This window comes from Nothobranchius furzeri, chromosome 18 (assembly GCF_043380555.1).
Source record: "Nothobranchius furzeri strain GRZ-AD chromosome 18, NfurGRZ-RIMD1, whole genome shotgun sequence".
Taxonomy (NCBI): Eukaryota; Metazoa; Chordata; class Actinopteri; order Cyprinodontiformes; family Nothobranchiidae; genus Nothobranchius; species Nothobranchius furzeri.
In genome coordinates, this window is record NC_091758.1 from 15,500,639 (window position 1) to 15,515,114 (window position 14,476).

The window sequence follows — 14,476 nt, forward strand, 5'->3', positions numbered from 1 at the left end:
TTCCCTGATCAAACACACTTCATTTAGTAGCTGGATAAGCTGTTCAGCCTGTATTTCATCTGCTGATGAATAACTCATGCTGAGGCAAGTTTAAGGAGGGAAACAACTCAATTGTGCTGGATTGCGGCCGTCGAGGACAGAAGTTTGAGACCTGCTTATTAAAGGTTTACTGATTTCTTCTGGGTTTTACTTTTTTAGTCACATTTCTGATTCTGACTCTGAATTTTGAAAAGTGAATGTATTAACACATTTTTCTCAGCACTGTGAATAAACATGTTTCTTTGTAGGAGTGAAGAACGTGTTTCAGACAAAGGACATGGAGTATGTTAATGTTTCCCTGCCATGGATGCCCAATCGCTACGCTATGGTACCTCAGCTGGTGGAGAAACAACTCCAGACTGAACAGGTGCAACCTTTTTCTTCATTTCTCAGATCATTTTAATAATATATAATCCCAAAAGTAGAGAAAGAACAATTTCTAACAAACAGCACACAGTGGAACAGTGCACTAAACCCAGAGTTGGATGAGGTTCACACCAACACTCATAGATAAACAACAGTTACAGCCTGAACACATAACATATTTATGCCCAAAATGAAAATTTCAAATGTTTTTTGTGTTGCAAAACTGAATTTAACCCTAACCTCTACACCATCATCCTTCCTTCCTGAGTGTTAGATGACTTTATTAATCCCACAGTGGGGAAATTCAATTGCTACAGCAGCACATATACTTAAAGCAGTTAACTGTTATAGAAACCTTCAACTACTAAAAACAATGAATAAAAAGGAAACTTGTTTCCAGAAATATGCAGCATAAAGGACACAGATTTAGCATTGGAGAAGGCTGTGGATTGCAAAGGTTAAGACACTGTCCACAGACTGCTTCATCAGTGTGCCACCCCTGGAAAAACTAATATCCGCGATAAACATCTGTTTCTGAATGTCCATATTGCTGGATATGCTGAGTTTTAGGGCGAAATCCTGGGGAATTTCGTCTAGAAATGCAATTACCTAACCGTGCGCGCTCCCGCGGACGGCAATCAGTTTCTGGCAGACGATCACTTTTGGGCACAACACCGGCTGCTGTCACCTGTTGTGAACAGCGCTCTGCTGTCTGAGGGTAGGCCCCGCCCACAACGCCGCGGCTGCTGCGGTGTTTTTTTTTACTGTGGGAAACGGGTAATAATGGCTCTTTGATGGGAACAGGTTGCCGACCCCTGGTTTAGCGTGACGTCTCATATATATATATATATATATATATATATATATATATATAGCCATGCCCTGATGTGGGGCTGGGGGGTGCATCAACATGGTCGGGACATAGAAGGGGGTGCGCGGCTAAATAAGTTTGGGAACCACTGTCCTAGAGCTTCACCGTCTACTTTCTATTAGATGCTAATGCAAGGGATTGGTGTAGGAGACTATTACATGTTCAGCCTGCACGAGATACTCAGAGTGACTGATTATCAGAAATATTCATTAAAAAATGTTTCTTCATTGATTCACACCTTTAATTATATTTGCCTAATAGCCTTTTTTGAGTTTCTGTAAAAAGACAAAAAGGTTTAAACTGTTGACAGCTGGTCAGGGTTAGCACTAAAGGATGGAGACACCTTAATGAATAAAGATGCTAAATTCCTACTAGTGCAGTTGTTATTATGAATATTACTTATTAATTAAATGTAATTTCTACTTGTTCATATCTTTTCAGATTTAATCAGTAAGTATATTATTTGGACAAGGATAAATTATATTATTGCTATGTAGCCTTCAAGAATTACAGAGGGTGTACCAGCTGCAAGTGACTCATTCAGGATCACAGTGCACATAACATATATGTATCATTCAATTTAAAGGTACGTAAGTAACATAATGTAATGATTTGAAGGTGGTTACTTTTAATAGGTTGTCACTAGAATATAACGTAATTTCCGGACTATAGAGCGCACCTCAATATAAGCCGCACCATCAAAAAAGGTTTTCTACACACACACGCCGCACTCAAATACAAGCCGCGGCGCAGCAGCCACATGCAGGTCTCTGGCGCACAGCGCATGTACGGCCATAACATAAGATAATTAGACAGAAAGACGCTACACGGAGGTTTTTTCTTGTTGTTTTAATTCAACAAAACAAATTTTAAACACGGGTGAGCGTGCCTGCAAGTTTAGAAAAGACAACAGCACGGATAGCATTCCTATTTCTGGATGGTTATAAATAAAAACAGCACTGACACGTTATTACCGGTCATTTGCATGCATGTTTAGAAGGAAAGAACAGCGCTGACACAGCATTAATAAGCCCTGGATGATTAGAAAATAAAAACTGCACACAAAGCATGCCTGGTTAGTAAATAAAACACACTTGCCTACCAGAAGAAGTCATTCGCTCTCATCTTCCTCTTGCGCACTAAATCCATTAAAGTCCTCTTCTTCAGTGTCGGAGTTGAACAGCCTCAGAAGAGCTTCGTCACATACCTTTTCTGTGGCAATAGTGTCGCTCTCCGTGTTGCTGTCATCATCCCGGGTGAAGCTGGCTTGAATGAGTTCTTCCCGCTGCCGTCTCCAGCGCCGAACCATGGATTCATTCATGCCAAGCTTACGTGCGGCAGCGCCGTTTCCCTCCTTTACTGCCAGATCGATGGCCTTCAACTTAAATGCGGCACCATATGAACTCGTACGTGTAGTTACCATGATAAGGGTGCATGGATTTGAAAAAGATTCTTCGTCGTGCCGGCTGCTTGCATGTGCTAAATTAAAATGAGCACTTTTTTCGATTTCCACGTTTGACTTCCACCTGTTTCACTTTCTGCTAAAGCGCCCCCTGCAGGTGAAGGAAAATCTTCAGTAAAGCTGCACCTCATTATAAGCCGCATGGTTCAAAGCGTGGGAAAAAAGTAGCGGCTTATATTCCGGAAAATATGGTAAACAAATTCAATAAAATGTAATATTCCTTAAAATATGGATTATCAATATTATTGAGCCTTCAATATTTGATTTGATGATGAAACTGGGTACTTTGGGTACACCAGGAAAACATCACATTACAATAATTTGACACTGAGACAAAAATATAGTTTATAAAAATCAACGTATTACTATATTAATGATGATGAAAGACTATGAATGGTGATTCAAAGTGATATCAAATGAGACCATGAATGAACTCTGATGAAACATGACCTTGTCTGGGTTTATAAAATAAATGAGGCTGTTTGTTGGAAGTAATTTAACAAGTTATCAAATTTATATCCACCACTCTGAGTTTAATCTACACACCACGGATCGTAGAAGCTCTTGGCAATCCAGCCTGCAGGCGAAGCCGTCTCACAGAGCGAGTGAGTGAACTTCTGATGTATTTGAAGGTCATAGGCCCCCTCAGCATATGCCCGACTGGTCAAAAGATACTTCTCAGGTGGCTTCTGGCGTACGGTTTCATGTCTGTTGAGTGGGTGGTGGGTTGAGCAAATAATAATTGTTGATTCAAAAAGGGTGGTTCATACACCGCAAAAAATATTCCACTGAAAAATCTGGTTTGATTTCCCATTGGATGGTTATTTAATATGAGCTGTGAACTTTGGATGAACTCTGAGCTCTGGCTGGAACTGGGTAAATTAGGAAGTGAGTTCACTTTTAATGAAATGGTTGTTTATATACTTTGACCAACCAGATCTGAGAAATTTGTATAGGCGTATACCAAGCTGCTCTGGGGCACCCTGACAGAGGCGCTGGTTGTTGGAAGTGATGACTAATGAGCAAAGATTTGATGGTGTTTTACCGTAGATTGTTTTTTTATGTAGCGTTAATATATATTAAATGACCAATAAGATGTGATATTCCGTATAAATACGAAATATCAATCTGATTGGTCTTTAAATGTTTCTTTGACTTATTCATGAAACATACACACTTCATATTAATTCAGACAGAGTTATGAATATAGTTATAAAAAGGATTTTAATTATATTTCCATAAACTAAATGATTGTACACGACAAATTATGAATGAAATGATGGAATACGAAAAACAGATGATGAATGAAGTGATTGAATTGAAGCTGGATGTTTTAGCAAAATCTTTTGTGGAGTCTGGGTTGTAAAATCAATTTGGCTGTCTAGTTTGATAAGCTAGAGATTTATTTATAAAAACCAACGCAATTTGTACGCATCGACGCACCCTTGTGTGAAGATCCCCAAGCGATCCAGGGAGTCAGGAGGTCGAGATCCACACTGTCGATGGAGTGGACCTATTGTACCGGAGCTCGTAGCCAGCTCAGAATACGACCCTTCTAGTCTGAGTTATCTTCAGGTAACAGCAAGAAGCTGGAGTATCTATTTCGCATCTAAGGCTCTTCGGTGGCTTTGAAATGCAAGTGGTGCTCGCTGCAGAACCACAAAGGCGGAGCTGCACCAGAAGGTGGAGCTGCACCAGAGTCAGCCCCGCCCATTCCATTAGAGTCAGTCCAATTCCTTCCAGTTGTCAGACTTGATAGCATTCTGGAACCAAAGAGGGTGTAATAGCTAAAAAATGCAAGATTGAGGACGGAGTTGAGTTAATTGAACAGTTTTTGTAAAGGTTCCATATAATTAAAAATCTAACTTTTGGAACTTTTAATCATGTTATATTGTCATTTCCTCATAAGAAACATGCCAAAGCCATTTTTAGCCTCATTCATGCATAGTCCTCCCATCTCAGCTTCAATTTGGTCTCCTCCCCCGAAGCGGGTCTGGTCTTGGTTCTCAAATCTGGATATTCTGTGAATTTTCTGACAAATTATTTCTGAAATGACTTCTACTGGGACACCGCCAATAAACCATAAAACCCATCTCAGAGACAGACTGAGAAGCACAATTACATGTAACGCCACATGATTTATAACAGATGTGGTGGTGTAGTGGTTATGGAGTCAGGTTGACATGCAGTTTTGCGCGGGTTCGCCTCCCAGTAGTGTAAGTTTTAGGTAGTTTACAACCTCTTTTCTTCATTTCTAGCTACACTTGCCAGTACTATGTTTACAACAATTTACTGGTATACCGTTTAACATATAATGACTAATGTGTTTTTTTATTTATTTATTCGTTTATTTAGCCAGTGTGAGTCCATTTGTCAGAATCAGAATCAGATTAGGCTTATTGCCATTGTCAGTGAACAAACAATTCACAAACTAGGAACTTGCTTCAGACTGTAGAAGGTGCTATATCAAATACAGGGCAAGCATCACCTCTGGCCCAGCAAGGAGTTGGTGCTAGGTTATTCACCAGTTTGGAATCAAAAAATGAGTGCATAAATGTCAGAAACCAAGCTGCGTCAGGCTCTGGCACAGACAGTATAATAGAACAAGCTTGGTCCAAAGATTCTATGAGATCTCAGATTGGCTCTCCTGATGATAGGATTTGTTATCTGTTGTTAAACATCCACAGGAGGCTGCCCTACGTCATGACACCAAGACACCTCGCTACCTACACATTGCCAGTAAGAAGACAAACCGTTGGGGCCATCAGCATTCTTACAGATTGCAGGTCTACAGCTTTGCAGGAGACCACCTACCTGAGAGCCAGGCTGAGGAAAGAGCCATGTCCTGGGCCAGGTAGGACCAGATAGCTTTATTTTTTTAGTTATTTAGCAGATGCTTTTACCCAAAGCCACCTAAAATTTTAGAGATACCAGTGTATTAACTTAACATGCACGTTTTGTTCTGTGGGAGAAAACCATAGAACCCAGAGAAAACACTTGCCTGGGGGGAACATGCCAACTCTACACACGCATGGAGGGAAAATGTTAACTCCACGCATGCATGAGGGGGACATACTAACTCCACAGATGCAAGGGGGTGGCCCATGAGCAATGGCCAGTCCAGCGGAGGCAGCAACTAGTTGATAATATTAATAGATTAGCACCTGACAGTTTAAGGCTTGATGGAAATAAACAACTCTGAAATAGTTTCTGTAGTAAACCAGTAACTTACCAAAAGTTCATCTTTATCATACTATTCAATTGGACTGAGCCTGTTTCTCAATATTTATTGAGGAACATCATCATTTTTGGTAGATTTACTAATCTGTAATAGTTAGATCTTATTTTCCTTTAAGATCACAATAAATACAAAAATCGGGTCTCAGGAGGTTACGTTTCAACTTGGTTTAGTGTGAAAATTAAAATAGGTTTTAAAAAGAGGTTAAAATTACTTTATCTTAATTTTAAACGAGATTTAAAGTTTGGTGCAACAGAATTTAAATATAAATTTAATTAGAGTTTAAAATTAAACCTTGCTGTAGCAATCCATCCTTAAAATCAATGTGTTTTAACTGTGTGTGTGTGTGTGTGTGTGTGTGTGTGTGTGTGTGTGTGTGTGTGTGTGTGTGTGTGCGCGCGCGCGCACACACACAAGTCTGTAAGCTCAGGAGGTGGAGCAGGTTTTCCACTAATCGGAGCGTTGTAGCATTGATCCCAAGTCCTGGCAGATAATGCTCCTGTTGTGTCTTTGGGCAAAACACTTAACCCACCTTGCATGCTGATAGTCACAGGTACCAGTTGCATGTACTAGGGCTGGGCGATATGACGATTTTAGACCGTTTTACGATCTACACATCTGACGGTCTGTCATTTTTGAGAGACCGTTTTATCACGATTCACAGCTCTGCTGTTGAATTTCTGCCTCTGAATGAAAAGGGAACTTACCCCAGGCGAATGACACGCCTTTGTTTGACCCTTAACCAATCAGAGTGAGTCATAGTAATATATTAGTGCCCCGCTTGTTTTCACCTTCACCTGTGTGTGAGCGACAACGAGGTTTTCGTTCCGAAGAGGAACGCAGGGTTTCCTTAGCGCGCGGCGCTAACAACTTAGCGACGTGACATGTCTCGGAGAAAGCGTAAAAACACGTTGGACGCTTCTTCTGAAGCAGGAAAATAACACCGCTTCTTAAGCAGAGCACGACGCCGCCTCGGCTCGTTCACCCTCTGCCGAGCCGGTGTCGGTACCGACTGAGCTCGGTCACTGGGTCGATGGAGCTGCCCCGTGACTGCCTGATGGAAAACCAGCGGGTTTCATCAGACTTGTAAAGTTTCTTAGGGACCCCTGTATTTTACCGCTCCCTCCTGCAGTCTTCCCCTATTAACATTTAAAATGATTCTGTAAACTCTGTGTATCAATAGAAACAATCTCTGCCTCTGCCAGCTGCAGTAAATGTAGTCTCCAAATAATAAGAGGTGCATTCATCTGTGTATCTCCTTTGATCCGCATTAGTGATATTTTCAGCACCAGAACAGGGAAGCAAAGAAAGATTCCTGAGTTTGTTAGTAATTTTTATTTATTAGGTTCATCTGACCTGTTCTATTTTTCTCTGAAATGAGATCAAATCAGTGCTTCTATGGGTTGTCTCCAATCTGCACTGGAAAATTTTACTTTATTTAGAGACTTGTTGCAGAAAATATTCAGAATGCGCAGTTTTTTGCTACCACAAGCGATCTCTGGTCCAGCCGCACATCAGAGCCGTATTTGAGCTTAACTATCCACTACATGAGCAACTGGGAGCTACATAGTATTTTGAATAAGTTAATGTTTGCACAATACGTTTGCAATTGACATGTTTGCACTTTAAATATGTTTACGATTTTAATTTATGTTAAGTAACTTGAAAAACTGATTTTTGTAATTGTTTCTCTCAGGGCTTTTATCATCTCTGGTGTGAGTTTAAAATATAAGTGTGTTAGCACTGTGCTGATTATCCCTAATATGAATAAATGTCTATTTATTCAATGTTTCTCTTCTTTAATACGCAATTGAAGTTATGCTATTCATGGATAAAAAAAATCGTGATAAAATCGAAATCGTGATAAAATATTGGAAAAATCGTGATATTCTATTTTTGCCATATCGCCCAGCCCTAGCATGTACTCAGCAGCCTTGCTTCTGTCAAAGTGCCCCAGGGCAGCTGTGGTTATATCATCATCAGTGTGTGAATGGATGAACGATTCACTGTAAAGTGCTTTGAAGTCCACTGACTCATAAAGGCGCTATACAAGTGTGGGTCATTAATTTATTTAATAGTGTCCTAATATTTCTGTCACCAGCTGCGCTGCTAGTTTGCACAACTCTATAATGTGCTTACACCAGGGCCAGAGTTTCTTTAATGTTGCCAAATTTTCCTGTCTAGGCTCAGGGGCCTCAGGTAGGCCTTGGCTCCTCTGCTGTCCATCACGGGGGAGAGGGATGTCCAGGAGGGGGAGGAACCAACCTTACCTGGATGTCCTATGTCTTATATGTTCTGGAAATTGTGCAAATGCAGGGATGGGAGTAGATATTCTACTGGGGTGGGGCTGGGTTGGTGCCCTCAGACTTTGTGGGGCTCTGCGATGCTGCTGCTTTGGGCCCTGGCGAGATGGACTGGGGTCTTCATGACCTGGGGGCATTTTGGCAACCTATTGGGGCCAGTGGTGGAGCTGGCTCCTTGGAGGGCTGAGGCCAACCAGCCATTCCTCCCCATCCCCACACATTTTTCTCCTCCTGCTCCCTTACATCATCACACAAACATGCACATAAGACCTTGGGGGGTGGACAAGTCTGGGGTTGCGGGTATGGACCCCATTGTCGCATTCCAGTGGCAACCTGCCCCCAATTTTATCTGCACCTTAAACACTTCAACCAACGACATTCCACGCAAACACACACTTAGGGCCTTGGGAGTGAGCACATACAACAGCATTTGGCAGGGGGATTTTTCAGCCTCATCCCGAGAGCCGGTGCCCACTTCCAATTTTAAACGGCACTTAGACACTGAGGGCTGTGGGTGTAAGTGGGGTGGTGTGGTGGAATCAGCTGGCATAGACCAGATGATGCCTGCACTGCCCACTCACCACAGCCATGGAAAACACCTCATCAACACTCACTAACACCATATTGGAGCAGGCAGAGGGAGACTAGGGGTCTTAGCACACCTCTGTTGTCGCTTGGCTTCCCGGGGCTGGAGGCTAGGAGGGGGATCTGGCCGTCTGGTTGGGGTCTGGGGTAGGGATGCACCGATGGATCGGCATTTGATCCCAATCGGCTGATAGCGCCCCTATCGGTTTTGATCAGAGTTTTCAAAATAGATCAAAGCGGACCGATCAGGTAGGGTTGTCACGGTAACCGGTGTAGCTGTAAACCCCGGTAAAATAAAGTTGACAATAATAATAACCGTCTTGTTTTTTAAAAAAAAAAACTATATTATCTCGGTGGGTTTACCGTGGCTGCGGTGTAGGCGTGGTGACCCTTACCAGCCACAGTATCATCTGCTGAAGTTGCTGGCGGCACATGCGCTCTTTGTTGTTTACAACCAAAACTTTCTTGAAGCTAAAGCTGAAATAATGGCCAAAGGAGGAGATGGCAGCGCTCAGAAGGACATTTTTATCCCTCAAAGAAGACAAAGTGGGAAGTACGGGCATCTTTTGGATATTTGAAGAATGCCGAGGGATAGTTGATAGAAGATGGCTATCCTGATTGCAGCATGTGCAGAAAAAGTGTCCGTAAAAGGCAGCAATGCTTCAAATCTCATGACACATCTGCGTGACCATCACCCACAACTCTACAGTCAACGCAAGGCAAGCTAACGTTAGCGTGTTAGCTAAAATGCGTGATCCGAGGATTTGGGTTGAGGGAGAATGCAACGAGTCGCTATATAAAGCAGCCGCAGCGCCGCTACCTGCATATAAACTGTGTCGCGGACACCCCCATATTGAAATGACGCTATGCATTACGGGGCTCCCAGGGGCAGATAAGAGTTGGTCTCTCTCTGAGAATAATCATGAATTTAACAATGAATACTGCCTGATGACATTTTCCCACACAAAGCTCACTGGAAGGACACAAACCGAGGACAATAAATTCCTGATATAGGGTTTATTACTCAAGTAAGGGTAAAAAAAAAAAGTATCTGATTAGAAGGCTACTTGAGTACTGAGTATCATCTGATCTAATATTTTTAAATGATGACATCAAACAGACATAAAATAAGAAGTTATGGGCAAATATTGGTATTTTAAAGACTAAAGGGAAAAAATGTAAACAAATAAACAACATAATTACAAAATAACACATTTTAGGCAAAATTTAGACACAAACTGAGGACAAAATTTTCTGACATACAGGGTTTATTTAATTGTGTGAAAATGTAGCACGTTTGGCTGCCTGGTGGGGTCTGGGTCCCTGGGCTTTGCTGGGTCCCCGGCGGGGGTGGTCGCCCCTGGGTCCCGGGTTGCTGGGTCCCGGGCTCGGCCGGCTAGGGGGTGGGAGGCTGCGGGCGGGCCTGTGGGCTTGCCGCTGATATCTCCTGGGACTCTGCCGGCTGCTGGTTGTGGCCCCCCGGGGCGATCCTCTGTGCCTCTCGAGGGGGGGCGGGGGCCTTTCTGGTTGCAGTCTCCTTGGGGTTCCTGTGTTCTGGGGCAGCGCCTGGATCTCTGGGACTTGGAGCTCCCCCCGTCTCCTGCGCATCTTTGGGGGGCGGATCTGTGGTCCCTCACACTCTCTGTTGGACGCTCCTATAGAGAAACCTTAAATAAACAAGCGCGTGTACACACACAGGTGCTCACATGGTGCTCTCAAAAGTATGGGCTTGGGCACGTTCAACACAGGTCTTAAGACTATGGTGGGCACTAAATGCACTGTGATTTATTATCGTGATTCTTCAGTTAAGTAATGTTGATTATATATTTTTTCATCAAGTTGACGCAGTGATAGCTAGATCTTGTTGTATTGTTGTTGTGTCCCTTTTTTTGTCCTTTTGCTTTTTTTTTTGTCTTTTTTCTGCAGGTTTAGAAGCAGACTCTTGTTCATCGTTTATTTTTGTGGAAACCCCCCCCCCCCTCCCTCCCTCCCCACCTTTTCTTTTCCTTTCTCTTTCACCTCTGTCTCCGTGTCTGGTCGGAATTACCAAGCGTTCAACAACAATAACAATAAAGTTTTAAGTATCAGGCGTGACATTAAAAGCAAACGCTTTGATGCTCCACCTGAGAGTAAATCTGTAAGGCTTGTCACCAGCATTCAGACATCAATTCTGCTTGCTTCACAGCCAGACAGGACATGGTAAAAAAAAAAAAAGTAAATGTAGCACGTTTTAAAAAAATACCGCAATAATACCAAAAACCGTGGTCATTTTGGTCACAATAACCGTGAGGTTAAATTTTCACACCGTGACAACCCTAACACAGACCATTTTAGATTTGGTTACATTTCCTTTATTCCCAGATTATGTAGTTTGTAGCACTCACTATAATGTTGTAGAAAATTTCTGGCCAATCCACATGATCGGTATCGGTGATCGGTATCGGTGATCAGCATTCTTTGATATCGGTATCAGTGATCGGCAGCAAAAAACCTGATCGGTGCATCCCTAGTCTGGGGTGGTGGGTTGCTTTGCTCAGCGTTGTGCGGGGTAGGCTGCTCATCAGCACCCCAGCAGGAAGGGTTGAACTCTGGGAACCAGGGATGGTTGTACCCTTTGTGCAGCAGTACCGGGACCAAAGTGAATAGGGTGTGTATGGGTGTATAACGTTCATTTTTTTAAGTCTTAAGTCTGATTTATGCTTCTCCGTCTGTGTCAGTGCGGAGACACGCAACGCCATTATCCATCCTTGGGTAGGGCTCCGGCAGGCACGCAAGTACGTACGGAGTCGAGCCCACTTTTTTAAACATCCGTCAAACGAGACGGATTATGCAAGCTTGTGATTGGTCAGGACGCCGCTGTTGTTTACAGCGCCGCCATTGCAAAGAGAGCAGAGTTTAACTAGCGGCAGACACGGAGAAGCTTGAAGAATGCCTCACGAAAAAACTCTAAAAATATGAATGTTTCATCCTCCAGTGACTGGAGGAGTGAAAAGATGTGCAGCAAGCGTTTTATTTGTGGACGGAAATGACAGGAAACGTGGGTTTAGAGGTGGGGAGCACATGAAGCGGTGGGAGAATGAGAGAAATATGTTCGTGTTAAAAGTCTCTTATATACACAAAAAACACAATATAAACACACGATCTTGGACCGATACATGACAGGATACCACAGAACAGCGCTACGCCCTCTGTTGTCCTGCAGGTCAATTGCTTTGCAACACTCTCCAGGAGATGGAGAAGTATGAGAGCAAAACGCTTCCGTCAAGCCGTGCGTGTCTGTCCCTTGCGGAGCTGACGGAGAAGCATAAACCAGGCTTTAGGTCGTATGTGTATGTGTGAGCATGAGGGAGGGAGTGTGTGACTGTGTCTGTGTATGACTGTATATGTCAGGTGGGGCCTTTGACTCCTCCCCTCTTCTGGGCCTTCTTTTGATTCTATACACCTTCGCCTCCCCTCCCCCTGCCACACCTGGTGTGGAGTGCGGTGCCTTGGTCTGCCTGAATGTTCGCAGCTCCCGGGTTAGGGGGTTTAAGATTTTCGGCGTCTGCCTGATTAATCTCAGTGGCTGCCTGGTGGGATCTGGGTCCCTAGGCTCTGCTGGGTTCCGGGCTCGGCGGGCTAGGGGGTGGGAGGCTGTGGGCAGGCCTGTGGGCTTGCCGCTGATTTCTCCCGGGACTCTGCCGGCTGCTGGTTGTGGCCCCCCGGGGCAATCCTCTGCGCCTCTCGAGGGGGGCGGGGGCTTTTCTGGTTGCAGTCTCCCTGGGATCCCTGTGCTCTAGGACAGCTCCTGGATCTCTGCGACTTGGTGCTCCCTCCATCTCCTACACATCTTTGGGGGCAGATCTGTGGCCCCTCACACACTATTGGACGCTCCTATAGAGAAACCTTGCATAAACAAGCGCATGTACACACACAGGTGCTCACATGGTGCTCTTATAAGTATGGACTTGGGCACGTTCGGCACGTGTCTTAAGGCTGTGGTTGGCACTAAATGCACTGTGATTTATTATCGTGATTGTTCAGTAAAACAATGTTGATTATATATTTCTTCATCAGGTTGACGCAGTGATCGCTTGCTCTTGTTGGATTGTTGTGTGTCCCTTTTCTGCAGGTTTAGAAGCAGACTTTTGTTCATCATTGATTGTTTATTTTTGTGAAACCCCACCCCCCACTCCTGTCCTTTCCTTTCTCTTTCTCCTCTGTCTCCATGTCTTGTCGGAATTACAAAGCATTCAAAAAAACAATAACAAGTTTTATGTATCAGGCGTGAAATGAAAACCAGAAGCTTTGATGCTCCACCTGAGAGGAAATCTGTAAGGCTTGTCACCAGCATTCAGACATTAATTCTGTTTGCTTCACTGCCAGACAGGGCACGGTAAAAAAAAAAAAAAAAAAAAAGAAAGAAAATAACCAAGTCTATCCTTGTTAGAGCACCTGAGCACAGGAATCAGGTGGCCTACAACAGCTGATGCCATCACACAATCCCACTTACCACCTGAACCATCAGTATCTAGGTGCAACTTAAAGCACTCAGGGTGAGGCTGAGAGACACCCCCCACCAGGTGCTGTTGAGTCGGCTCACCCCCAAGGTCATAAGTGTGCATTTGCGTGGAATGTCATTAGTGGAAGTGTTTAATGTGCAAATTAAAACTGGGGCGCAAGCTGCCATGGAACTGCAGGAATGGGAACCATACCCGCACCCCCTGACGTACCCACACCCCAAGGCCTTATATGCATTTTTGTGTGGTGATGTGAAAGAGAAGGAGGAAGAAAAAGTCTGAGGATGGCGAGGAATGGCTGGGGTGTCTAGAACCTCCAGGGAGCCAGCTCCCACACTGGCCCAAATAGGTACCACTGTTCCCGTAAATCCACCCGGGCATGGAGACCCCACCTCGCCAGGGCCCAAAGCAGCACCATTGCAGAGCCCCACAGAGTCCGAGGTCACCAACCCAGCCCCACCCCAGCAGAGTATCTACTCCCATCCCCGCATTTAATCAACTTCCAGACTACGTGATCCATAGATACCCAGGTAAAGTTGGGTCCTCCCTCGCCTGGACATCCCTCTCCCCTGTAATGGAACAGAAGTGTAAGCAAGTTTTCTAAATGAGGCCCCAGCTGAGTATTTTTCTATATATATACTGCAGTAATCATCCTTTTTTTTTTCCTAAATGTTTTTTTAAATAGTTTCTGGACTCATGTAGAAGCAGCTAACTTTAGTTGAGCTTTAGTGAAGCTGATCAATTTAATTGCTTGTGAAGGTTCTCAGTCATCCAGGTCATGGTAATCCAAAGGGTTCAAATGAAGGCAACTGGACTTCTTTGGTTTCTTGAAGACGTTTTGCTTCTCATCCGAGGACCTTTGTCACTTCTAACTGGAATATGGGAGAGTCAAGCCTATGAGCTGTAACTGTCTATTGTTATTTAACAAGCCAAAACTACTGTGGGTACCTCGCCTCTCCATCCCCTGATGGGTCGTTAGCCAAGTACATTTTTTTTGGCTGAGCTTAAGTACGGTTTTAGTAAGAATTCTACGCAATGTTTCATAAATGAGACCCCAGAACCAGGATCTAGTAATTAACCCTGAAGTTGACTGGCAGCCAGTGAATCTGGAGG

The 14,476-nt window shown here is 43.9% G+C and overlaps 1 protein-coding gene across 1 annotated transcript in view; it reads left to right on the forward strand.

The window, feature by feature from the left end:
• The window catches only part of aoc2 (amine oxidase copper containing 2), a 45,766-nt gene that overhangs the window by 26,262 nt on the left and 5,028 nt on the right, over positions 1-14,476 (forward strand). The window contains exons 2-3 of the mRNA XM_015969275.3: positions 288-406; positions 5,426-5,592. Of these exons, the coding sequence (XP_015824761.3) occupies positions 288-406; positions 5,426-5,592 (286 nt within the window). The remainder of the gene's footprint in view (positions 1-287; positions 407-5,425; positions 5,593-14,476) is intronic.